The 25884-nt window shown below is 41.3% G+C and overlaps 1 protein-coding gene across 5 annotated transcripts; it reads right to left on the reverse strand.

Annotated features, from left to right (window-relative positions):
• Positions 1–265: 265 nt before the first annotated feature.
• dtnbb (dystrobrevin, beta b) lies at positions 266–23028 on the reverse strand. Of its 5 annotated transcripts, XM_041060473.1 has the most exons (18): positions 22962–23028; positions 22591–22671; positions 22231–22444; positions 20387–20472; positions 19900–20054; positions 19685–19790; positions 18803–18969; positions 16749–16873; positions 10111–10185; positions 6337–6427; positions 5931–6019; positions 5643–5756; positions 3588–3684; positions 3196–3216; positions 1693–1852; positions 1318–1407; positions 1056–1109; positions 266–333 (listed from the first exon to the last, which is right to left on the reverse strand). In XM_041060473.1, exons 1-18 carry the CDS (start codon positions 23026–23028, stop codon positions 308–310), a joined length of 1818 nt encoding a protein of 605 aa, XP_040916407.1. In that variant the 3' UTR covers positions 266–307. The 5 variants fall into 5 exon arrangements, with proteins under 5 accessions (XP_040916407.1, XP_040916409.1, XP_040916408.1 ...); XM_041060475.1 differs by lacking the exon at positions 10111–10185 and having other exon boundaries at positions 279–333; positions 1052–1109; XM_041060474.1 differs by lacking the exon at positions 10111–10185 and having other exon boundaries at positions 279–333; positions 1046–1109.
• Between the last annotated feature and the right edge of the window lie 2856 nt (positions 23029–25884).

Raw genomic sequence — 25884 nt, forward strand, 5'->3', positions numbered from 1 at the left:
CTGCTGCAATGGAACAGTTGGAGGAGAAAGCACAGCAAGCCATTCCTTAGCAGTCATGAGGGAAATCATTGGGTAATTACAGCAGTTTTTGTTTACAGGACAACACACACACTCGATAATTAGACACATCTTGCTACCTGCAAGGTGTGAAGAAACAATTTTTTTCACATAGTGAAATCCTGTTAGATTACAGCATGCATTACTCTACGTGCTAATGCCAGGGTTGTTGTTGTTGTTGTTGTTGTTACTGATTCTTCCCAGTTGATGACTGTATGTCCTTACAGGATGGGATGGTGTTCTCTGTCCCTCAGTGCTTCTGTACTCTCACTGTGCCTAGATACACACAAAGGAGAGTGAATTTAGTGTCGCTGACAGTCTGTACAGCTTGGATGAATTAGTAAAAGAAAAAAAAAATTAAATAAAATTATAAATGACTCTGTGGCAATGTGCCACATTGCTTTGCTACTTTTGGAAGCAGGGTTGCAGCAGCAGCCCATTATATTAGCCAAACAAGTATATTATTATACATTATTGGCTGCTAAAGTGCCATGCAAATATTTTACTGCAGCCAACTCCTCCAAACCAAAAAAAAAAACAATGCAGCTGAAATTAGTTCTAGATGTTGTAGTTGTAGAAAATGAGTGTACTTCAGGCAACTTGTTTCTATGAAATCATAATAACTCAAGAATGGCCAATTTTTTTTATCACATTATCTCAATGTCATAAGTTAATTATCCTGTTATCTCATAATATCAGCCATTTTATTGTTACAATGGTTAAGTATCTCGTTATCTTGAGACAACAATGCTGTAGTAAGTTAAATGTGCTTAACATAATATTAATTATTTATAGTTCCTACTTTTTGTTCTTCATTCTGCTTCAGCTGGAAAAAAAGAAAGGAAATATTGCATGTTTATGTTTTGGCCAATTTTAATGATCGACATAAATAATTCTGCATTCTGTTTTTCGAGTGGCTTACTGTATGTGCTATTTATACGATTGGCTTTGAAAGATTCAATTAGGAAACGTCTATATCAGCATGTACGTGGACTCACCTCTGTCCCCACCGTTCCTCATGTTGGTCTCCTCTTCCTCTCCCCCGTCGTCTACTTTAAAAATAAAACCCCAGATTTCAGTGACAATGTTTTTGATCGCTTTGTAAAAACTCAAAAATATGGAGGGAAACATATCAGAAGCAGGTGTTAGAAGGACAAAAACTCAGAGACTCATTCAAAGACTCAAACCCAGGAAACAAAGGAAAACATAATCCAGATGGAAAAACAGTCTTATATCGTAAAACACATGTTATAGACTAACCTGAGTGGAGCTCTTTCACCAGAGATGACATGGTGTTTGTGATTGAATCAGCAGCAACTAATAGATCATTCCGAAGATTTCTAGGTACACCTGGGAAAAGGAGATGTTTTAAAACCAAATTAAAAACACATGCAGTTTTTAGTTTTGCTGTTCAAACATTTTAAAGTATAAACAGCCAAAGTCAGCTGAAGTGCATAGAGTAAGCTTATGTTCACTGATCACTATTCAAAAATTTTAATGTTTTATGAATGAGGCCTTTCATAAGTTTCTACAAAAAGTTTTGTTTCCACGCCGACATCAATTAATCAGTGTGTTATACATTTTGCATGAGCTTGTAATGAATGCACTTTGTTTCAGGTGTTGGTTTAGACTCACCCTGAGCAAAGGCCTCCAGCACGTCCCCTCCCACCCCTGCCAGGCAGTCCTGTGGTGTGTGAGTTGGGGTGGACCCAGCCGAGGTGGAGCGTATGGGCATGGGCATGGAGCAGCCTGCGCCGTGACTGGGGGAAGAATGAGGGGAGCCTCCAGACTGCGACTGCAAGGTAAAGAAACACCCATGATAGTTACTGTTTCATCGGCAAATTGTTTAATCTTCAGAATCTAATATTTACTCTATTCCCTGACATTTAGATGGAAAATACAGTTTTGTTCTGTTTGCCTCTTTTTTGTTTATCGACCTGTTTAATCTGTGAACTGAAAATACAGGTTTCTTTCACCTCAGTGAGTCTTGAAACAGATGTTAAAGAAATAGTTCAACATGTTGGGAAATAGATGTCTCAATTTTAGTACTTTTTTTTTTTTTTGTAGAGATAAAACACATGGGATGCAACATGATAACTGATGAGCCTTAGAGGTGCTGCTCATCATTCATATGTTTGACTGTGACAGGCGCAAAGGGACAAGCTGAAAAATGTTTCTAAGCATGTCCCCACTAGTGCAAAGTGAACAAATACCACAGAATATCTGGTTATTTTCATGACATATTGGATAAGTCTTCCAAGTGCAAAACTTTAGTGAATCTGGAATTCTGATAAAGAGGAAAAGAAAACTTAAATCCACAGTAATCTCTTCATCAACAAAGCCAATTCTACAGCCACTGCGTTTCAATGGAAGATGCTGTATTGTAATCACAGATGGCAGCTTTTAGAACAGATGACCTTTTTGCTTTTAAAGGTGACTTTATTAAAACAAACACAGACACAGATGTGACCAAAAGATCTTAATCCTTTTAGGGAGAACAAACAAAAACAATGGTATAAAGGCAAGAAAATTTTCTGGTAATCCTACACTGGCTGGCTATACTCCGCGTCTCTATATTGCACCTTTACTGCAGCGAGGGGGTAATGAGAACCATGTGTGGTTGAGCGGCCGGGGCCGGTGCTGAGTCGGGAGCTATATCTCACAGAGAAAGGATCACTGTGTGTCTCTGTGACTAGTGCAGGCCCAGGTCGATGGCTCAGAGCCAGGCAGCAGATGGCCAGCCAGACTGCAGTCACATTAGAAGGGAGGTTGTTAGTGCCGATGAAAGGAACAGGTCCCTGACATTTGGGCTAAGAAAAACACAGATCTCTCAACTTGTTTGGACCGCGGACATGAGAAACCTGGTTTTAAAGACTGTGTCCCGGTCTGTGGTTTGAGCTCCCTAATATTTCCAGTAAAACAAGGGATGCAGAGAGCCTGGATAAGAGGACTAGATCTGTGGAACCCAGTTAGATAGTGGAATCCTATCACCTTTCCTCACATCTTTCTTAAAATCTATTATAAAAAACTTCCTTCAATCACATCTGTGTGAAGGGGGGGGAGTATAGAAGCATTAAACTAAGTGCTGTGACTACAGCCAGGTATTGAGCCTGGCAAACTGAATTAAGGGCAACTTACAGCCTGCTTCTGCTCCTCATCCTATCAGCCAGCAAAGGTAAGCAGAAAGAGAGAGAGAGAGAGAGAGAGAAAGAGAGAGAGAGCAAGAGGAGTGGGAGCAACAGAGTTAAAGCAGTGAAAGAAGAAGAGGAAAGGGATTTCTGCATGCACCATATGGCACATTAATATAACTTAAGAATGCTTTAATGTCTTGGTGTTGAAGAATTTAACATGCCAGCAGCTCATTTCATCAAACATGCCACCAGACTGCGTAAGATATATTATCACTGACAAAACCTGTAAAATGCTAAAGAAGAACAGCAGATTTACATTCAGTGTTTATGCACTAATGTATTCGGATATTAATACTGATTCAAAGGCCCTTTTGTCCCACAATCAGGTGATCGTCTTACCTTTAGAAGCCTCATGAGCCCCTCCAGCTGCACCATTAGCTCCCGTCTGCTCTCCTGCAGGGCCGACATGCGCCTCTCCAGCTCGTCCTTCCTGTGTCTGTAGCAGAGGGAAAGAGTTTAGGGATACATTAAAAACCAAAGGAGGAAGTGCTACTTGGATGCATGACAGTAATAAAACATAAAGCAGGTGCTCCTGATGGCCAGGTTGATGTTTCACAAAAGAAAACCTTGTCTGCCTTAACAAAGCGGTGTGTCTTGATTTTTCGGTGAATCTGTTCCTTCTATGTGAACAGTCTGGGGACAAAAGAGTCTAATAATGCAGTGATCAGAAGCATAAACACAGATGCTATGTGTTGAATATACATGAAGTACATACATGAAGTGTGTTGAGCCATGTGGCATTTGCATCATTTGCATCGTGCTGCTGCACAGGACTGGGCTCCTGATGCTCTGGTCTAGTCTATTAAAATATTTCTCTAGAGTTTTTACCTGCACCAGCGTCACTGTCACGACTACATTCACTGTCATTAATCTGTCACTGGTTCCCTCAGCACTGAAAACGTGATACGTACTTCACACCTGGTCCTTTTAAAGCAGGGGTATCAGGCTACTGGGCCGGAGGCCAAGTCCACCCTATAAAGGCTCAGATGTGTTTAATGCACTGTTGAATCCAGCCCACAAATTTATTTTTTTCCTCTATGATTTATCTCCAGCCTTTTATTTTACAGTTATCACTTACTTTTTTCCATTTTTGGGGGGGGGGGGGGGGCCTGCAGGATCGGAGCATAAAAATGGACCTTTTTTCTACACTTAGCATTCAGCCAGCTGCTGAATGAAACTGTGACCAACTGAACTCTGATTTACTGTGGTTCACCTGGCACCAAAATATCTCTTAATGCACATAAACAATATACCTGGACAGTTTCAAGAGAGATATACAAGAGGGAAAGACTAGCTGCTCAGCTTCAAACTGTACTAAATTTAAATTTATATTTGGAAAATAATATATTTTGCTTTCCAGTGAATGTTGAACTGGCTCATCTAAAAGAGAAAAACCTGTCCCCAGGTCATCTGAGTTTGAGACCCCTGTTAAGTTCTGTAGTTTGTTGTCTTCTCTTTTCAGTAATGACTCTGGCGTATTATCACCCTCTGGTGTTCGCAGTGTGCAGCTGCATTTTTGAAAAAGCCTTGAAGAACTGTAGCGGCCGTCTGTCAGGCTGAGGTCGTCCTATCAGAAACTCACAAACATCTGCAGACTGTAAACATCTCTGCTCTGCTCTATATCCCCAGGCTGAATAAAGGCGATACCAGAGCTGTTCAGCCAGACTCCAAACACAGTCCACAGTCTGTGATGAAATAGTTACCATTAGGTAATATCCTGGTCTAAAGCCTGAATCACAAACAGACTCAGTGAGCTGAATAATGCTCCCAAATATGTTTGAATTAAAACTGGGAGGAGTAATAACTGTGACCTCCAGTGATATAAACCCATTTGTTTTACTGCTGAATTCCTCTGTTTTTGTACTCGTACATATAATTAGTTTCCTTCACATACAACAATCCTTTAACATGACCAAGAGCCGGTGTGAGGATACTGAAATTGAGAAAAACATTCAAATACATCTACTATGCCTATATATTGATGGGCAGCCTGTAATTTATGCTATAAATTATTGGATGAATATTCAATTTGACACAACTGTTGACCTTAAAGCTCACTGCTGATTCATTATTTAGGGCAGACCAGACAAACAAGGAGTCATTCAGGGCAACAAGTGCTGTAACACGTCCTCATAGAGTGAGTCTCTTCCAAGAACTGAACCCAAGGGTCTCAGTGTCCTGCCAGCATGATGAATGCCCATGCTGCTAATTCAAAATCACCCTCCTGAATTAGGAAGACATTACCTCAACTTGAAGAATGAGTTCAGTCTGCATAAATGCAGCAGCCCTGCAGTGGTTTTACTACTTGATTTCGATAATATATTGCTCTTTCTTCCTTTCGCCGGGAAGAGGGTGCTCTTCTAAGTGGTGTGGTGGTGGCGGCAGGGATGATACCTGAGGAGCCGCAGTTCAGTGAGAAGGGTGGGGTTCTGCTGGGCTTTTTCTGGGGTCGGCTGAGAGGCCTGTTCGTGCTCCAAACGCAGCCTCTGGATCTCCTGGAGGATCTCCCTGAATAAGTCAGGCAACCAGTTTAATATTCAGCAGGGGTGGAAGAAGTACTGAGATTCTTTAATTAAGCTGAAGTAGTGATGCAATAATGTAAAAACACTCAGCTACAGTAGTGGAAGTAGTAGAAGCAATAGTACGATAGTAAATGTAAATGAATAAAAGGATGAATTTTACCTGTTTTTGTTCTCCAGCTCTGCAATCAGCTGCCTCTGCTGCTTATTGGCATCGAAGTTGAAACTCAGATCTGTTGGAGGACACTGTTGCTGGAAAATACAAACAAAATTATCATAGAATGACATTAACAAGAATGTGCAAACAAAAGTCAAACACCACCAGCAGCTACCTCCTGACCACAGTGGGCAGCAATGACGCCCTGCTGGAGACCGGTTATGTTTCTGCATAAACAGGGAGCCATATTAGGCACTCTCACGCTTACAAGTGTGAGTAGTCTTACAAACTGCTGGTTCAACGCTTAAGTTCTCCAGTCACAATGAAGTGCTGAACAATAACTTGTCAAAGCGTTAAATGTGAAATGCAGGTTGTCTGAAGTCCACCACAGGGTGTTCTGGGAGACACTCACTGTAGAGTTGCCCGCCTCGGCTGCCAGGCGGGCAGCGTAGCGAGCGATGAGGCGGTGCTCTTCATCTAGCCGGCTGGGACTCTCCAAGACACTGCCCAAAGTCATAAACAGAGAGATACATCACCCACACACATACACATATACAGTAACACTGACTTTAATGTCAAAAGCTCTTATGTAAGTAGAGGGAAAAGTTTGTACAGTCAAAGTGATTACGTAAAAGAATTTGCATGAAAAAAAAAACTTTATAATTGAGGTGACCTTAATATATAACACTTGGCTTTGACTCCAGTGTTGATCGACAGTCTGAGATAATTGGTCATAACAATGAGATGGATAAGAGAGAAATGCAGCATGCCAAATGCATTTGTGACTGTGCCAATGTCCGTTCTGGCCATTTCATCGCTGACTGGAAATGTCAAATACGGCACGAGACTTTAAATGATCATGGGCGTGGCATATGGCGAGGACAGATGACAGAACATAGGCTGTCCTTTCTCGGCAAGCGGCCTGAAATGAGGAGTGAAGGAGAGCTGAAATGGTGCTGGGTGCTATCTAACCCTGACTGGAGAGTGAGCGATGATTAAGATCATTAAGCACAATCTGGCTTCAAACACAGCGGATCAACAGCCAGAGTCCCCGCAGGGTTCACTGCCCAGGCCCAAAAAAACCCCCCCAAAAAACACTGTAAACCAGCCTTTTAATCAACATTTGTATTAAAATCTTATCTTTCTCAAAGAAAGATTAAAAAAAAAAAGCTGCCAGTGTGATGAGATAATTTTAGCTGCCTTGGCTCCTAACTCACTTGTTTCAAGGGTTTTTTCTTGTTTCAGCGATGATATCTAAAAATACTCTGCATTATTTGACTCGTTTCAAGATAATGTCACCTGACTCGAGAAAACTCAGTTGATCTGCACCAGAAAAAAAAAAAAGAAATCACTCCACAAACTTTAAAAGCGCTTGTTTTGAGGAGGATGTCAAAAAAAATGTCTTTTTAAATGGAACACTTTCTAAATAATTTACAGTCTGGTCCTCAGGCTAAAGCAAAGACTGAGCCTGGGGTTTCTTGCAGGATTAAAGTAATACACTAACAGACACCAACGAGCTGCTCAGGTTGGCTCAGGAGAAGCTGTGACCCTGCGCGGTCTTTTGGAGTTGGACTGCGTGTCTGGATCTTCAGGCTATCAGTGTAGAAGCTGCTCCTGGCTTTGCTTCTTCAGGGACTTTCCTGGCGATACCTGTTTATCTGTGCCAGGTTTTTGGACAAAGATGCATACACTGCCTTGAAGCCCTCCTTAACTGGCGTCTTTCCCAGGTTTTTTTATTTTTATATTTTAGTTGCACATGTGAAGATTTTTTTTCCCTCAAACACAATGTCTCAGACACCACTGGTCTTATTGGACCTACTTGTCCTATAAGAAAAGAGGCCAAAGATCTGAATGTTGTGAACATACATAGAGGTGAAGCAGCCTCAAAAGGTAAATGTTTACTTTTAAATCTGACTTGCTAGTTACAGTATTTTTTATATTAATATATAATACAATGAATTTCTTTATTACATTCATTCAGTCATGGTGAGCTGCTGACTCAGTTCATGTCACCTCACACAAAAATCATCCTCTCTATCTCATCAGGCTCAACGCAGCATTTTCTTTATCCATTTAATTTTATCTTCTGCCGCCGTGGTTCTGCATGACTAACAGGTAATAAATACCGCGGCGTCGGTTCACCCTTGGAGGACCAGCTTGTGGTGAGTGATTGCCTATGAGAGACGGCGAGGTGGGAGGGAACAGATGCCATGTCAGCAGAGCAGACAGAATCACAGAGCAGACTGTGATGGAGGCTGGAAGCACAACACGCACAATTTTTCAAACAGAGTGCATTCAGTCTGAGCTCTGCGCTGACACACAATCACGGATGTGTTTCGTAATTTTTTTTTTTTTCTCTGATAAAAAGTGGAATTTGAAAGGGTCAACAAACAAACAAAGGCGGCGCTGGTGCTGCTTTATAGTTTGGGGGCTCTTGAAATGAGGCAGAGCCACAAGGAGCTTTGTATTATTCAGCAGTGGCATCTTTGACTCATAGGCCCTTCATGTGAGAGCAAGCAGGCCAGTGCAGGGTAATTATGACAATAGATTAATATTTACAAACCAAATGTGAGCCTGGTAGCAACTGGCCTTCTGTTCTCTGCAAGCAAACCTAAGTGAAACCTGCTCCTTCCCTCTCCATTCAACACCTTATCTCCCCGTATCCACACTGACACTCAACACAACCTGTTTTGCAAGTGTCACAGTGGCTTAATGCACAATTTCTGCCCTAAATATGGCAGCTTTGTAGTTGTTATGCCCCCCCAAGGCAGCAGCATCCTCAGTGCATGACATCTTCCCAAAGCAGCTCTGACTCACAAAGCAAAATGTCAAGACAAAGGTTATCAGGCTTCTTCATTACTGCCACAGTGAAACAAACCTCAGGAGAGCGTCGCCTTCCACTTGTACACGCTGCAACACGTGATGTCTTCCACTGACCTCCACGGGTCTGGATGCAAGGCATCGTTTACCGCCTCGGGTGTCCCTGTCTTGTCAGCTTCCTTCAAACCTGCTCTAATCTTGATACTGTCAGCCCTTGGAGACAAGACTGCACTGCACAAAATGTTCGTCTCTGCACGAAACTTAATCTGCTATTGATTGTTAGCATCTCATTTTTCTAAATACAGAAAGGAAATCTTCCAGCAACATTAGATGATTAAACTTTTTCAAAATGTAACGTCAATTTCTAGCGTGAAGCGAGGGAACAACGACATGACGTCAACCCTTTGGATTGAAACATTTTTTTTTCTGCGATGGACATTTTTCTCAGTGTGCATGCTGTCCTTCGGCTGGCTTGGTCCTTGGTGTAGTACTGTATGATAACCCTGCCCAGAGGCACACAAGTGAAAAAAAAATACAGCCATTCAAGCTCTTTCTGAATGCTCTGCCTTTGTCTGGATTTCAAACAAATACCCGATGTTAAACACTGTGGACGGTCACACCTCTTGTTATTTCTGTACAGTGGACAGTGACGTCTCTTCCCTTCTAATGTCTTGTGGGAAGTCCTGAGTCCCCGAGCAGACCCGTCTTGCAAAACCCAAATTGCTGGAAAGATGCGATCGAGAGATACCGTACACAAAAGAACAATTCACCCAGCACAGACCTGAAGGACAGAGTGCAGATACATTACAGCTCCCTCAGAGTGCTCTCCATTATCGAATTCATAATCACAATGGTTCATTACCACTCGCAGTAAATAATAACAGTGATGGCCTTTAACTGGGAGGGGCTCAAATGAGAAGACAATTAGGCTGCTTTCACGGGGCCCTCGCCTGCTATCTGCTTACATGATAGGCTCCAATTCTATCATAATCTATTTGTCAAATCAGCCCTTTAAGTAGGAGTGCTCACATACCCTTCATGACAGCGTAACAAATTTTTCCGCTAAAAATACACACTCACAAGGGCATGCTGCTCAGATGCAAAAATGTGTGTCAAGTGTGAGGGAACAAATAACATCTGTAGTCTGATTTGTTGCGCTATTCTTGTTATTTCCACGGATGAGAGGGAATATGTCACCTATTCTGAGCACAGGCTGAATTCTGTGCGTTAAAGTGCGTAACTTAAACTGACGTTTTGTCTGTTTTTTAAGGAAAACATCAGGGGTAGTAATCACAAGAGTTACACCAATTCTGTGGAGTAATCTGAATGATATCTTAAGAAAGACATTGTGCCCGGGGGTGCTTACCTTTTGGTAGGAGTAGGTGCCCCAGAGGACATGAGCAATGTGTCGTTCATGTTGTTGGCCACTGGTTTCGGCTGACTAAAAGACAAGATTAGAGGTCTTTAATGCTACACTGCAGAGGCCTGTGGTGCTTGTCACCAGGGAATGGAGGAGAGGGGCATTTGCATTTTATTAATATTCATAAATCAGCGATCCTGACTTCAATTTAATCCAACTGTACAAAAGAGGGTAAGAGGGGAGGCAGGTGGTGATCATTACACAACTACTGAGCGTATTGCACAAAACAGGCAACATGTTGTACTTGAGTTAACTCAAAATTGTTGCGAAGTAATTGACTTTTCCCGGAACCGGCAATTTAGATGTTTTTAGGCTATTACCTGAAACCTAATTAACATGAGCAAAAGCAACAACAGCAGACAAGAAATCTAATTAAACTGGAAGTCTGTGAAAAACCAGGGAAGGTGACATTGTGGGAGGTAATTTGTGAGAGTAAACAAAGCGATGGGGTCCATCTGGCGGCTGAATCAGTGGCCCCCGACGAACTCATCGGAGCCCGGACCACAGAGTCTCATTAACGGATCAAAAATATCTCTCTGCACATCTCAGGTGCTCTCAGCTTCTCAGCAGCCACTGACGACGGCACTTGATTTCCTTGTCTCTGTAGCTGCATCTCCTAAAATCTGAACATAGTATCTCTCTGTAATTATCAGCCTTGATTCTATTGTAACTGACAGTTTTATTTAAAGCTCTCATTATCACATAAAAGGCAAAGCACTGAAAAGCATTGTGTCCTATAATGCTTATTTGTCCAATCAGCTTTTTTTTTTTCCCCCCAAATCAAACTATTTATATCCACATTGTGCAGAATACTGTTATCAGCATGAAGCACTGAGAGCCACAAAGTGCCTCAACAGCACACATAGTCTTTTCAGTATATTATCGTGCTACTAAAAACAAAACAGAAACCAGAGCAGGAGAGACTGCACAATTTTTGTCTCACTAATTGTATTCAAATATTTTGCAGTGTTATTTGTTCACAAACTAAAGTACATGTTCCCTGCATTAATGTGGATGCTCAAAGGGGGATGGCATGTTCTTTTTAAAGACATGCTACAATTATTGGTTCATACATTTAAATTTCCCTCAGGATCAACTCAACAGATTCAAAAGAAAACCACGGATGGTCCTGCATGAGCAATTCATCCGTCCTGATTTTTCTGAAGTTTCTGAGGCAAATTGCGCAAACACAGTCCTGCTAATTTGTTTGTTTTGTGCGACAAGACAACAACAGGAGAAGGAAAAAGGAACTGTCACTACTGAAACCTGCACGTTGCCCTGTAGTCTCATCAGAAGCAGAGAAATACTCCAAGTAAAATCCCAGTACCATGTGAAAAATGTTTGCCTGCCATTTAACCCTCATCATGTTACAGTAATCCGCCCTGAAGGTGAGCTCCAGACAGAGGACGAGGCACGAGACATCACACTTACCTCTGTGAGGAGAGAAAGCACCTGCCTGGCTGGCAAAATACATCCAACTGCTGCTGTTGCCAGATGCCTAACCTGCCCTCAACTGAGCAGGCGAGCATCTCAATGTACTACACTGCTGCTGTCTCCAAGGAAACTCGGCAGTCACATGACTTTATGACGACGTAGCTTTTCTCTATCTCTCTCTCGGTCTCTAACAGACACACACACACACTCTCTCTCTCCTGACGCTGTCTCTCTCTGAAGCCCTCTGCTCTGACTCGGTCGTTTCACCTCTCTAACACACACTTTTTTTTTTTATTAGGGAAATGCCATTTGCTCAAAGTACCTTAATTGCAACCTTCAAAAAAAAAAAAGAAAAAGGTTGCGATTGATCTTCTCTCATCCCTTCAGGAGAAAAACAATGGCCTCTACAGTCTGTACTATGACAGGATTTACATACTATATCATGACTCTTCCTCGCCTTTCCTTCAGCTAGGCTCTTCACGACTATCCTTCTATAAATAATAACCAGTCCGTTTCGAGTACACCAGTATCTCTTATGTGGAACAGTAGGATGCAATAAAAAAAAAAGAGCTTCTTCTTACGTAAAAGCCTCAGAGTAACCGTATTTCAATTCCCTCTACAAATTTGGATTAATACTAACCAGCGTCCTGACTCTTTCAGATCTGTATCTGAAGCCCTGTGGTTCACCCCCGAGAGAAATGTTGATGAAGGACACACAGTCCACACAAAGACATTCAGCTGGAGTCCTAGAGGTCAAATGGGAGCGAACTGACATAACATTTAGGAACTAAGATCAAAGTCTGCAATGCGCTAAGCCTCGTTCCACCTGTGTGCAGTGAATGACAATGTACCACCCTTTCCTTGCACTTGGCAGTTGGCAGAGGTTCAGGGAAAATTAAGTCTGGTGGTGCTTCATACATACGCATTCACCTTATTTCTGACAACGACGGATGCACGGCTTCCTTCAATCGCCCTCAGCCGGCTAAAAATAATACGCAAACACGAAGCATCCTCTCCTGCTGGCAACGGTGCTCCTATTTCCCTGTGAGGCTGTCTGTACCTTGGCCATAAAAACCCAATGGATCACGCTCACAGAAAAGTGAATTACATGCCTGCTCTCTCCTATTTTAATGACACTGATGGAATTTGCATTGACCCGGAGAATAAAAAAAGATGTAAAACAGAGGAAGGCGTTTTAAAATGTTAAGGGATTTCTGGGGATTATATGGAGAGTGGAAAATTGGTTGCTAAATATTAAACATGGCACTCAGAATCTGACACCAAAGTGTGTGTTCCACATTAATGCAAAGTAAGGTAAGATGCCTATTTTCGACTTTTAGGCTATTTCCATGTTTAAAGTCTTTTGGCAGAAGCGGTGCTAAGTAAGAAGGTAAGAAGCCGTATCATAGATTTAAAGTTCCTGAGACAGACGGTGCATCCCAAACCCATAACTCCTCTCCAAAACACAAATCCCCAAGAATCTTGCTGACAGTTTGAGTGGAGGGAAAAACTCACAGCTCAGTTTGCTGTTAGTCTTTGCTTTCAGATGCCAGTAAATATTTCAGAACAGTATCAGAATAGCTGCACTTTCTCTGAAGACGACGCAAGGGGCTGGACAACTGGGAGACTCGTGTCCGTTCGATTTGGGAGTTTTGATCAAATCTGACGCTCTACCCTGATTCTGCCATTGTTACTCAATCACAGGCACTTCGTCAACCCTCACACATGCATACACACACCTGAGAGACCACACTGATGGATGTCTCCCAGTGTACAACATGAAATAACACCTCTTCGCAGACAACATTCTTCCAGATTGGCAACTGGCTGCACTAGTTTTAGAATATGAACAATACATTTCTCTCTCTGTTATGTATCACCAATAAAATGGAGTCAATGTAGAATAAAATTGGAGGTTTGGCAGTTTTCCTGTGACTAATTATCTGAGGGATTCAGTTTGAAGGAAGATTTCTGTAGCCAGCAGGGAAATCAACATGGGAATGGGAGGCAGATAATTACTGTATTCACCCATAATTTCTCTGAAATCGACCGTTAACAAATTATTCCATTAGTGCCGGTTCCTCTACCTTATGGCTCATAGCCACAAAGAGGGCAGAAGATTTACAGTCGGATTTAAAGTTAAATAGTTTAAGTTTTTGGGAAATGTTTGCTTTCTTGCTGAGAGTTAGATGAGAAGATCAATGCCATTCTCATGAATAAATTAAAGCTATAGCCAGTAGTCAATTAGCATGGCTTTGTGTAAAGACTGGAAACAGGGGGAAACAGCAAGCCTGGCACTGTCTGAAGGTAACAAAATCCATCCACCAGCACTTCTAAAGCTCACAAATTTGCATGTTATATGTTGGTTGTTTAATCTGTGCAAAATCCACAGTGATTTTTTTTTTTTTTTTTTTGTAGATTTAGCACAGTTATGTATGTGACTGTTTCTTGGCCGGGCACTTCCTCCAAGCCAGAAATGACAGTTTTTACATTTTGTACTGATTATTAAACAAATGGGATACAATATTTAAATTTTTTGTTTGCTGTTTCCATTGTTTATGCTAAAGAGACAGAGACGTGGCCTTTGTTAATAGCCACAGATTGTCATTTTTACATTTTGCTTTTGTTGTGCAAATTAAACAAACAAGATATAACATACCAATTAGCAAGCTTTAGCGTTGCTTGTAGGTGGATTTTGTTAACTTTTGACAGAGCAGGGCTAACAGCTTCCCCCTGTTTTAAGTCTTTATGCTAAGCTAAGCTAACCAGCTGTTTTCTGAAGCTTCATAATTAACCAACAGATGTGAGAGCAGTATCGGTCCTCTCATCCCTTAAATGTTAGTCACATATGACCTGTCATATTCTGAACTATTAGTAAATGAAATCGGTACATTTTCTGTGTATCTTCTGTAGCAGATATGCATATTTTCTGAAAATGATTTGCCTGTAGTACATCTGTTTGTCATTTTGAACACAGTTTGCAGAGTGGAGCCAAAATTGAGGACGGCAGTCACTGATGAATACATATTTTGAGAGGTTGTCAGGCTAAAAACATCTTTTCATTGCACGGTTGATGAGAGGCGCTACTTAATCACCGCACACAAATAAAAACACTAATGCATCAGGAACCACAAATAGCCTTTTCTTCCCATCATCAAAAACGGAGACTTTTGGTAAATACCTTCTCTGCGTCAGGCATAACAATAGAGACAGAGGGACATACAAACAAGTCTCAGGGGTCAACAGTCACATCCATTATCCTAAAAGTCAGTGAACATACACACACACACAGTGCCACCAACCTTGAAATGCCATTTGCAAGAGCATGAGAATGCACTTTGTTCATTAAAGTCTTAAAGGAGAACATAACGACAAGAAATTCCTGGAATTTCTTCCCAAAAAGTTCAATTTTAGAGGTATCACAGAGATTTGTATTGTCTGTTTTGCTCAAGTAAAACCACCATTTTGTTCAATATTGTATCATTTAATCTATGTGGGCCTCTAAATGTTATTTAAATGAAACCGTCTGAGAAGTTTAAAGGAGAAATGGCTCTTCGGTAAAACTGCTAACAACCAATAGACATCTGAAATGTGACAAGGGGCATTTTTGTAAGGGGACATGAGCCAGACTCTACAACAGTACTTTGCATTATATAAGTTTCTCATGTGTATATTGAATGCAATATCTTAATTTGAAGTACCTCAAATATGTAGTTATGTGCGGTACTTCAGCAAATGTCACTTTCCCTCACTGCAAATAACTACTATATCTTTTTATAGTGACAAAAAAATACTCAAACGGGACGCTTTAGTTCATGGAAAAAAATCGTTCAGAGAAAAAGAATTACAATGAAAGTCCTTTGTGCTACAAAATCCAATATAACCCGAGCCCCAAATGGACAGAGCTCAATATTCTTGGGGCCTCCATCATCTGAAACAATCAACATTATAAAAAAAGACACGGATTATTGCTTGCTGGGGTCACTGGAGGGACATAATCCGAAATAGTTTTAGCCACAAATTTTATTTTAATCAATATTAATCTACTTGTGTGATGTAATTTCATGCTAGACGGCCTATACCGTGCAGGCTTATCCAATCGCCTCATCTCTCAGTTGGAGGAAAACATCCGGGTCGACAGCTGATTCTCCCTGTTGCGAAGAATTGTAAATTTATGTAAATGTAAACTTCATCTTAAATGCATAAGTTTGAGCACAGTGCAGAAAAATCCTCCCACCAGTGGGCAGAGCCTGGATGTGAGAACTGATTCAGAGATCACGGCTCTAAAACAGGAAATCACGCTGATGTATTTACCTTGTGTCTATTTTTCTTGGCATTCTCTGGCACTACTTCTTTCTCCCCCGTGATGTAGCTCACTATCAATTACTCACTGACACTTGCCAGCAGCAAAAGCATATACAGACAGCTTAGATTTATGGTCGTGACTGGAATATGAAACAGGATTTTGTTATGAAATGTGCCATGAGAAATGCTGAAAGCTCAAATGAGAAAGTTGAGAGATTTCCTGTGATCCTATTAATGCCATGAACAACTGAAATCATAAATCACTTTTTTAATCTGAAACATTATTAGATTACGTCTTGGTGGAGGCCAAAAGCATCAGAAATCCGGTGCAACAATGATGAGAAAAATATGAAGTGACCTTAGCGATGTTGACTACTGCTGATGCATCTCTGTAGTGGAACTGATTATGGAAATCGTACTATTTTTCAACTGAAATGTAAATTAATGTGGGGTTTAAGACAGCAGCAGAACATAATGCATTTCCTATAATGACTTCCAGGAGCTTCAAAGCCTGGAGTGTGAGATTTATACCATCGTCCCCGTTTCATTGCCAAGAGACTGATGAGGACGACCGTGCTGTAAACGGCAGCGGCGTCTGAACCTGCGCCGTATATCAGCGTTTCCACGTTAGCAAATAATCAGGGGCTTGACATCTTAGAGAGATGGCACTCTATCGGTCATGTAGAGACAGCGAAATGGAAAAGATGGAGGCAGTTACATAACAAGAACAGACTATAGATCATCAGCACACTGGGGCTTGCTGTGTTGTTAATCAACAAATCGGCTGGGTATCCCTCATTAATGGCACAAATAGTGGCAACAAATGCCTTGGGGATGGCACTTACACAGTATGGGTGAGTTCCTGTGGTCTCTCAGCCTGCTCGGGGAACACAGGATGCGGTGGCTCTCCGATGGGGACGCAGCCTAGAGATTTACTGATTGCGTGGCTCAGCTTTTTGGCTGGAGACTTCTGTGAGGAGGGCAGAAAAAAACAAAGCACTGTCACCTTGTCTGTTGTATTCACGGCTGTCGGAGCGGCAGAAGCGGATTTGAGCTGCTTCAGAAGTCATTTACATAACTAGGTTAACAGTTTGTTTACTGTGTCAAAAGTGTGGATCAGCAGCAGTTTGTGCATACTCAGGAAGGGCTTATATCTGCTACTTCATAGGCAGTTTTATTGGCTGCTGAATTACAAACTGCCCTGGAGCCCTAAAACCGCAATGCAATTTGGCCATTATGCTGCATTCATGTCACATGGGATGTATAGAAAAAAAGGTTTACTATGAGTGTTCCAGCATCAGACAACCAAAGACAGTTACACAGCTGCAGATCTTGCACCACGTCCATTAAATTTAGGTTTAGGCATTTCCACAACAATAAGTACTAAGTCAGAGATAAATGCACTTTGATATCAAAACTATGTTTATGTTTATGTTTATATGATCACTGTCATGTTGTTCTTGACAGGTTAGATAAGCCTTAGAATCAGGTTTTAGTGTCCTCTAACACAGAAAAAGTCAGACTGATCAAATATTTTTGAGTGGTACTGCAGTTCCTTAAGCTAGGATGATCAGTGTAGCATGCAAATAAATAAAACCTGCAAGAAAAGAAGGCTCACGCAGGATTTTAGGTTGTCGCACATCTGTTGTCATCTTTATAAAGTTGACGGACATCTGGTATTGAAAAAAAACAGGAACTGTCCACTCTCAGGGTACAATTTTTCTACCAAACATAGCGTTTAAGTGCTGATAGACGCTGGTAACTACTCTTGACATTTCATCATTTTTTTTACAGGGATGAAAAGGCAAGATATAAACATGCCAAAGAAAACTGCCCTTAAGTGTCATATCACAAAGAACGTATATTCCAGATTGTGTCCTGACAGACATATAAAGGGCCGAAATGAGCCATGTCTGAGAGAGTAGTAAATTATGTGTTTCAGCGTTTTGCTCCATCACTCTGTGGTGTATTGTGGCTTAACTGTAATTAACGCATCAGGCAAAAGAGAAACACTGCGTTGTTGTGTTGCTAGTAAAAAGCCGAGCACATGTGATAAACAACACATTTTTCATCTTTTTGTGGGAATGTTATGGTGCTGCTTTGCCTGTCTATCTATCTATCTATCTATTTACTTGGCATGAAATGTGCAATAGAAATAAAATTGCCTTGCCGATACAGTGCATAAATTTTACACTTGTACAAACGCTGAGCTTGGCAGCAGATGGGAAGTGACACAGCAGTGGACTCCTGAATGAGCAGTCATAGTTTCTGTCACAGGAAGGGACAGTAATAGTGCCAGCTAATCAGAATAGAGGTGAATTGAAAATGCTGCCAAATGCCAAAACCAAACAAGCTGCAGATGGTTTTGAGAACTGGAAACCAAATGACATGGTGAGCAATGACACAGATGTGTTTCATAGCCATGTGATTTACACAGAAAGAAGGAAAACATCCAGAACAGATTCAACCAAAGCTTCATGATAAATGTCACATTTTTTTTGTAAATATTTCGGAGAATGTTTGTCTTTCATGCACTGAGGCAAGTTATTCCAGTCCTGAGGCTTCATGAACAGTCATTCTTCTCTGTACAAAAACCGAGTGGGATGGGAATTGGATTTGGGATCCGGCGCCTATGACTTCCCTTGTTTCGATTTATAACACAATGATCGAGCTTCGGGGGAATGCGGCAACATGGCGAATTCAATCAATACAATTTAATTTGCCAAAATGAGTAAAACCCTTGGATTGCTCTGAAAGGACAGGAAATGTAGGAGGACAGCTGAATTGTCCGCTATGTTGTAAAATCATTCCACACTCACGGAGAGATATTGACTTTTGAAGTGTTTAGAAAAGGGAACAACGCGGTATAAAATTGAGAGTGATCAGGGTTTCGCCTTACCCAAGAGGAGTGCTCCTTCATCTGGTGCTGGTTGCTATGGGGACCATTGGCATGGCCACGCCAGAAGCAGCTCTGACAAAGCTGGTAGCCATGGCACTGTTGGCACCGATACCGGAAACCCATCATGCTCTCGCTCCGGCAATATGAACATTCCACCGGATGGAAGACTGAGCGGTTGAAAACAACAACAAAGACAGGATTTTCAGTCAGAGCTGCGACATCTCTCCCTACAGGGTTTCTGACACAAACCTTTGCATGCAGTTAGTCTGAAGCCAACATTTTTTTTTTCCATCTGATGTGCCCCTACAGTCAGTGATGGAAAGTAATTTAGTCAAGAATTGTACTCAAGTCCAATTTTGAAGTACTTGTACTTGGGAAGGACTGGACTAAACTACCAAACAGTATCTAAAGCAGATAAAATTTCAGCAATCTGCAAAAAAAATCTCAATCTGCAAAGTCAGGACTGATTTTTTCCCTTCTCTCAGTCGACTAGGTGAAGTACCTCTGTGGCAGCAGGTGGACATTTATCAACCATTTATCAATTAAATTACATTTTTTTAGCAATTCATTTTTTACTATTTTTTGATGTGCTAACTCCTCTTCATGCAATTCCAGCTTGCTCTCATTTTTTTTTTTTATTATTAGCTGAAGTACTGCACAATCCTTTCATGTGCCTCCTGGATGCTGCAGAAATCCCTCCTTTATGGTAGAAATTCATTTCAGGTCATTCGACAAGGTCAGATTTAAATTTAGAAAAGTTAAATGAGGAACTTGAACGTTCAAATGCTGAAATGTCAACATGGATGTACTGTGTGGATAGAGATAAGTGATGTACATAGAGTATCTTTTTCTAAATCTGCCCACATCTGGTCCAGATCTTACCATTTTCAACATTAGCAAGTCGGTGCATGAGTGGTAACCACACGAGACACTGAGGAGGAGGATCTGCCATCAACACATCCAAAAATGTGTTCAGCATGATCTTCTTCTAGATACAAACACAAACATACACATATCCAATGAGAAGTGTACGTTATTAAAAATTAAAAAGAAGATAGAGAAGAAGAAGCAGAGGGAAAGGTGTTCAAACATCCTACCTGCTGAGGGAAGCATGTCCGCACCGAATGCTCCGTGTAACCGAACGAAGGGCCCTCGAACACAGCTGTGGGCAGCTTCAGCACCTCCCGAAGAAACTGATCAAACTTGGCAAACACCATGACTCCACTCGAGTCAGAGATCTGTGAGAAAATATCTGAGAGAAAACAAATGTCAGACTTTGTACTCAGCAAAAACAGAGCGCAAGCAGGCTTTGGACATTTATGTGAATGAACTAGAGATCCACAATCCATATACACAGCAGAGTTAATGCATGTGCAATAAATTAGCTCTGAATGTGTGTTCCAACAGTGCCCCTGTGTGTTTAAGTTGAGCAACTACAAGACTGAAACTGGTCCAGGACTGTGGAAAAAAAAAAAACACTGCAAGTACAGCCAACCAGGACATTAAACTGTAGAAAATTAAGCCGCTAATTGACGTCTAAATCTTCTGACATGCTATAAGTCAGGCAGTCAAACATGTACTTACAACGCAGTTTGTCCACGATTTTCCCTCCACACATTGTTGCCAGCATTGCTTTCATTGAGAAAACTGTTAACTTCCCATGGCTTTCGCTGTCAGGGGAAAGAACAGGGACGCTTTATTTGAATGAATGAGGAATTTTTATGTATTCCACTGTGCGCAGCACCTTCATTTACGATGAGAATGATACTGAGATTAGCAATATAAGAGGGTAACCCAAAGAAAAACTTGCACTGTGATAAACATAACATCCGGCAGCGCACATAAGCAGGCATGTAATGGAAACATATCAGTGTACTGTTGGTGCTGCATCCATTAGGGCTTCAAAAATGTCAAAAGTTATGCACAAAGCCTTAAATCACAGCTTAATGTGGTTTATACAGGTCATTATTAGTCTGCCTCAAGACCCCTTAAAGTCTTTTTAACTTGCCAAGAGAGACCGGCTCTTTCATTTCAGATTCATTTAGCTCTGGCTTCCGAGCAGAGGTAACAGAGTACATGAAAGCTCTTCTGCCTAATTCAGTTTGGACCTCAGGGACAGATAGCGAAGCTGCTTCCTGTGATCGCAGGCAGTCATTTCCACGAAGTTTTTCCAGAGATAGGGCCACATGAATAATAATGGAGCGGCACGAGAATGGCCTCACAGATAAAAGTAAACCAATTGAATGGGTCCATGAATGGACAGGACAAGCAGCCAATCAATTTTAGCACACTAGGTACAATAATGAGAGAGAGAGCTTTACAGTCAATAATAAACCTCTGTGCTCCAGGATGCACAGTGTCTGGGGCCTTGAACACAGAGCAGCCATTAGGAGGGATATACAATAAAACATCACCAGGGATACTTCAGATGAGTTTTTTTTTTTTTTAATTTTACGCAGTACACTTTTCTATTTGTGGTGTGATGGAGAAAGCTGGCATCTGTGTTTGTTCCAATATCCGTCAGTTTATTGCCAAGATATTGGAGGCCTCAGTCCTGATTTGATGGTTTGTTTGTACAGTGAAGTCAGGGTTGTAGCTATCCTTGAAGATACTAAGCTCATGTGAATCTTTTGTGAATTTGGAGGTTTTAGTACTCTTGAGGGTCAACAATTAAAAATGAACAAATGGACAGTATTTTTTGATGTTCATCCCAGAATTTTTTAATCTAAATTTGACCACTTTTAGGCCAATAAAATAGACAAGCAGACCAATTCAGCATTTCTCCACTAGAACTTTATCTCTGGCAGTGTGGAAGGACTTTGAAGGAACATTTGGACCTTTCTTTTTGGAAAAAAAAATTCTAGTGCTGTATTTGACGGGTCTAATTTTTCCTAACAATTTTCATGGAAATTTTCTGGAAAGAGAACAATGCAATTTGATACTAATTATAGGGAAAACTGAGAATGTTCTGTGGAAGTTATTTTATTCAGAGCAGGGCTGACCAATAATTGTTAAGGTTATAAAATGAAAATAAGTAGTGGAAAAATAACCATCACAATTTTTTTGTCTGTTCAACAACAGTCCAAATCCCAAAGATATTCAGGATCTTTGCTTTTTTCCTTGTGAAATAGTAGAATACTGATCACATCCACCAGACACATGTGACCAGTGACAAACCCTCACGAGAAGACGTAACTTGAAGGCGTCATTAGTTAAAAAGATTTGGCACCACTGCTCTAAAATGTTATGTGGTTTGTTGAATGCATGTCTATAAGCTTCTAAGTCACATGTTAACATGAAACCGCCCACAATAAGTTTGATGCAGCTTCTTTCTGCAGCAACTGCACCCACGACAACAGAGAAAGAGATTCTGATTCTGAAAACCTAAAGCGAGCAGCACTCCTCTGCACTGACCGTCTACCTCATACCTGTCATAGGTGGCCACCATGAAGTTGAGCAGCAACCCGATGGACTGTTCCACATTGATCTGGTGGGTGGTGGGCAGTCGCTTGTTGAGCTGGTAGTAAATGGAAGACAGGATAGTCTCCAGCCGCGACACATTGATTTCGGCATTGTGGTCCAATGTGTTGAGTCCATTGTCACGAAAGGCTTCGATCATGTTCCAGACATCCACCAGATGAACTGTGGGTGCGTGGGTGGGGGGCAAACAGACAGAGTGAGATCAATTAAGTCTGAATTCATGTTCGAATAAATGCTTCTGTTGGTTACACAGTGTTATAACAGCTGAAAAGAGGGGAAAAAGAATCTAAGAATCTAAGTGCTCTTACGGTTGCATCTCTTTTGCACAAACCGGAGTTTGCAGGCAGTCCTGTAAGTCGACAGTCTGATAACGTCGAAGTTCTGAGCTCCTAAGAAATAAATGCACGGAGAAAGTGTCAGCGTATTTCCCACAAAATCCTCTCAGGTGAATTCAGAGCCTGTCCAGTTTAATGAAATAAAACGAAAACACCTTACAAACACAATCTGGCTTACCGAAGGCACATTTAAACACTATCACTGTGTTTGTGTGGGAGGAATTCTAATGTACGTGTGAGGGACCACGCATCTCCTGTGCAACTTCGAGCCAGTCAAAGAATTACATGAGGCGGTGCTGACTATGAATAGTGAAAAGAGATTTCTCTCAGTCGACTCCACTCACTCATTTCCATGAAGAGCTGTCTCTTCTCCACCATGGCCTTGCCTCGTTTACTGCCTTCCTCGATCATTCTGTGGCACATCAAACGGCAGAGCATGCAGCGCTTACTGTTCAGACAGCCGCATGGTGATAAATGCAACACGCAGCTCCGTTCATTGTCCAGAATCATTCAGATACCGTACAAGTGAGCGGGATTTACATTCATATCATGTGTGCAAAATGTTTCCAGAAAATAAGATTTGTTGTCTGAGGAAAAAAAAAGTGATTATCTAAACCTCAAAAAAAAAAAAACTCTGGCCTTCATGTGTGCATTATGTCATCAGTGGAGGCATTCAGATAAGTGATCTGTTATGTGGTCATGCTAAGTGGCTGAAATGCACAGATGAGCTCCTGAACATTGCTGTACCAAAAGGATAAAGTACATCCTTTCATCTTTATTATTTACCCTGTGCACCAGGGACTGAGTTAGTCATCGCAGCAGCTTTGTCAAATATATAGATTATGTGGCTTTGCTTGGCTTTTCAACAGATGATGAAACCAGTTATAGAAAAGAAATGAGCTTTTTTTTTTTTTTCATGGCCGGCACACCTTAATTTAATCAATATGAAAACCGAGCCTAATGACCAGTCTGAATTGCTGAATTTTGTTTAATTTCATTGCTGTTTAAATCACTGAAAAAAAATGGAGACGTGGGCAGCTGTTCAGGCCAGTGAAAACCAGAAGTAAATGATAATTTCTTACATTTAAAGTATCTCTGATTGTACGAATCATCGTCACAGTAGCATGGCAACCGCTTGGAAAACCACTACAAATGTAAGGTGCTTAGGTCCAACTAAGAAAATTTAATGTTGACAAAATTCCCCTTTACTTAAAGAATTGGCTCGACTTTTTGGGAAATACGCTTCTTCGCTTTAATGCTGAGAGTTAGATGAGAAGACTGATAGGACTCTCACGTCTGTACAGTAAATATGAAGCTACAGCCAGCAGCCGACTGGCTTAGTTTAGCACAAAGGATGGAAACAGGGCGAACACAAAGATTTTAATCTTTGTGCAAAGGTGTAAGATGATGAAGAGAGGAACAAAAAGAGTGCTCATCACAAGAATCTATATCTATTGAATTTTAACTTCTTAACCTTTGATGATGCCCGACTCAACTTCAGTGTTTGTTCTGTTGGGCTATTTATTTATTTTTTGTTTGAACTTGATACTCATACTTGTGGAAGGCAAATTCCCTTTGAAACAATCATTATTTCATCCATTCCTTCTGTCAACTATTTTTCAAAAAGTGTCATCAGGGCTTTTAATGGTGTGGCGTATGTAATTTCTTCAGAGCAGGTGTCATTTCTTCTTGAACAGTGGAGATAAATTGCTCTTTAACAGTAATGTTCCCCTGTGTCCTTATGAAATAAAGATTTTTCATAGTAATATCAATGCGTCAGTGGCGGGCATTTGTGGTCTAATGTACAGGGAAATCGTATCCTTTGTTCTTAGTAAGCCATGGCAAAGAAACTATGTCTTTAATCCTGCTTTTACTTCAGCATCGTGTATTTGATTTTATAAAAAATTTCAAAAGTATTTACCTGTAGCAGGCTGAATGTCCAACAATGTGAAGCCCAAACGTCGACCCTGTGAAGAAAGCCAAATTACGAGTTAGTGAGGGTGTCTCTCCACTTGATATTACCTTTACTATGAGCGATAAGCTATTCCTCGCTGACAAAAATGTGGCTGACTATTAAATAAGAAATTAACACCTCCCCTCTCTCCCTCCTTCAAGGACTTCATTAACTCTCAATTTGTGCTTTTGTTTCCCCTCCCTCTCCTCCTGTAGAGATATTGGTGAGCTAGCTGGGGAACACTCCAGTGCCTGTGGTCTGTGCAAATGATAATTCTCCATGACATCCCGCTCGGCAGTGACTGCATCCTGTGGGCTAATGACACCAACTGAGCTGCAAAGGAACCACTTAATGATGATGGACACAGAGCACATTACGGCCGGCCAGTGACCGACGAGCGCTGGGTGTCCCGGACAGCCTCGGACCAAGGGGCCGAGCACCCAAAACATCTCTGCATCGCATCCATGTTCACAGGTTGTATCTGCTGACCGGGAACTCTTTGTTTTACAGACACCTTTCTTCTTACACTGATCTCTAACGTTGTGACAGAGCCTCTTTCCATTCACCAACTTGCAACTCTGGCTTGTGTTAGGTGGCTGGGAGCAAACACCAGCATGGGTCTTTAACAGGGGGTCCTCAACCGAAATGCTGCGTTATTCACTTAAAGCAGTATGTCATTTATTAGTCGAAACAATAGGAATGATCAGGGCTGGAATCATCATTTCCCAGAGCTCAAAGTGACATCTTCAAATGCTTCAGATGTCAAAAACCCAAATAAGTTCAATTTGCAGTGATACAAAAGAAAAAGAAAAGTGGAAAATCCTCACTTTTGAGAAACTGAAACCAGTTTCTCAGGCACATTTCCTTTAAAAAAATGACTGTAACCAGAAATTGATAATCATAGTAGTTGCCAATGAATTTTTTGTGGAGCGACTGATCGATCGTTGATGCCATGACGCCAGATATGGCTGCATTTTAAGGTTGGAAAGAAACATTTTGTGCCAAATCAAACAGCTATTTTAGTGCTCTGAAACTCTGTTGTGGTTCTTTGTAGCTCAAAGGGCACTTCAAGTCTCAAACCCAGTCAGGATTAAGAGTTCACAGGGCTATGAAGGCAGTTGGAAAAACTTGGTCAGCCTAATTACATACTGAGTGGGGTCCCAAACAGGGCAACGAAAACTGTGCCTGGGCATTTTAAAGGGCAATATGTCAGAGAAGCACTAATGCACCGCGGGGGGAAAGGGTAGAAAACATTTGCTATGCAGTGGGAGACCCAACAGACACATGTCAGCAAAATAACACAATGGTTCATT

The sequence above is a fragment of the Toxotes jaculatrix genome, chromosome 17, assembly GCF_017976425.1.
Source record: "Toxotes jaculatrix isolate fToxJac2 chromosome 17, fToxJac2.pri, whole genome shotgun sequence".
Classification (NCBI taxonomy): Eukaryota; Metazoa; Chordata; class Actinopteri; family Toxotidae; genus Toxotes; species Toxotes jaculatrix.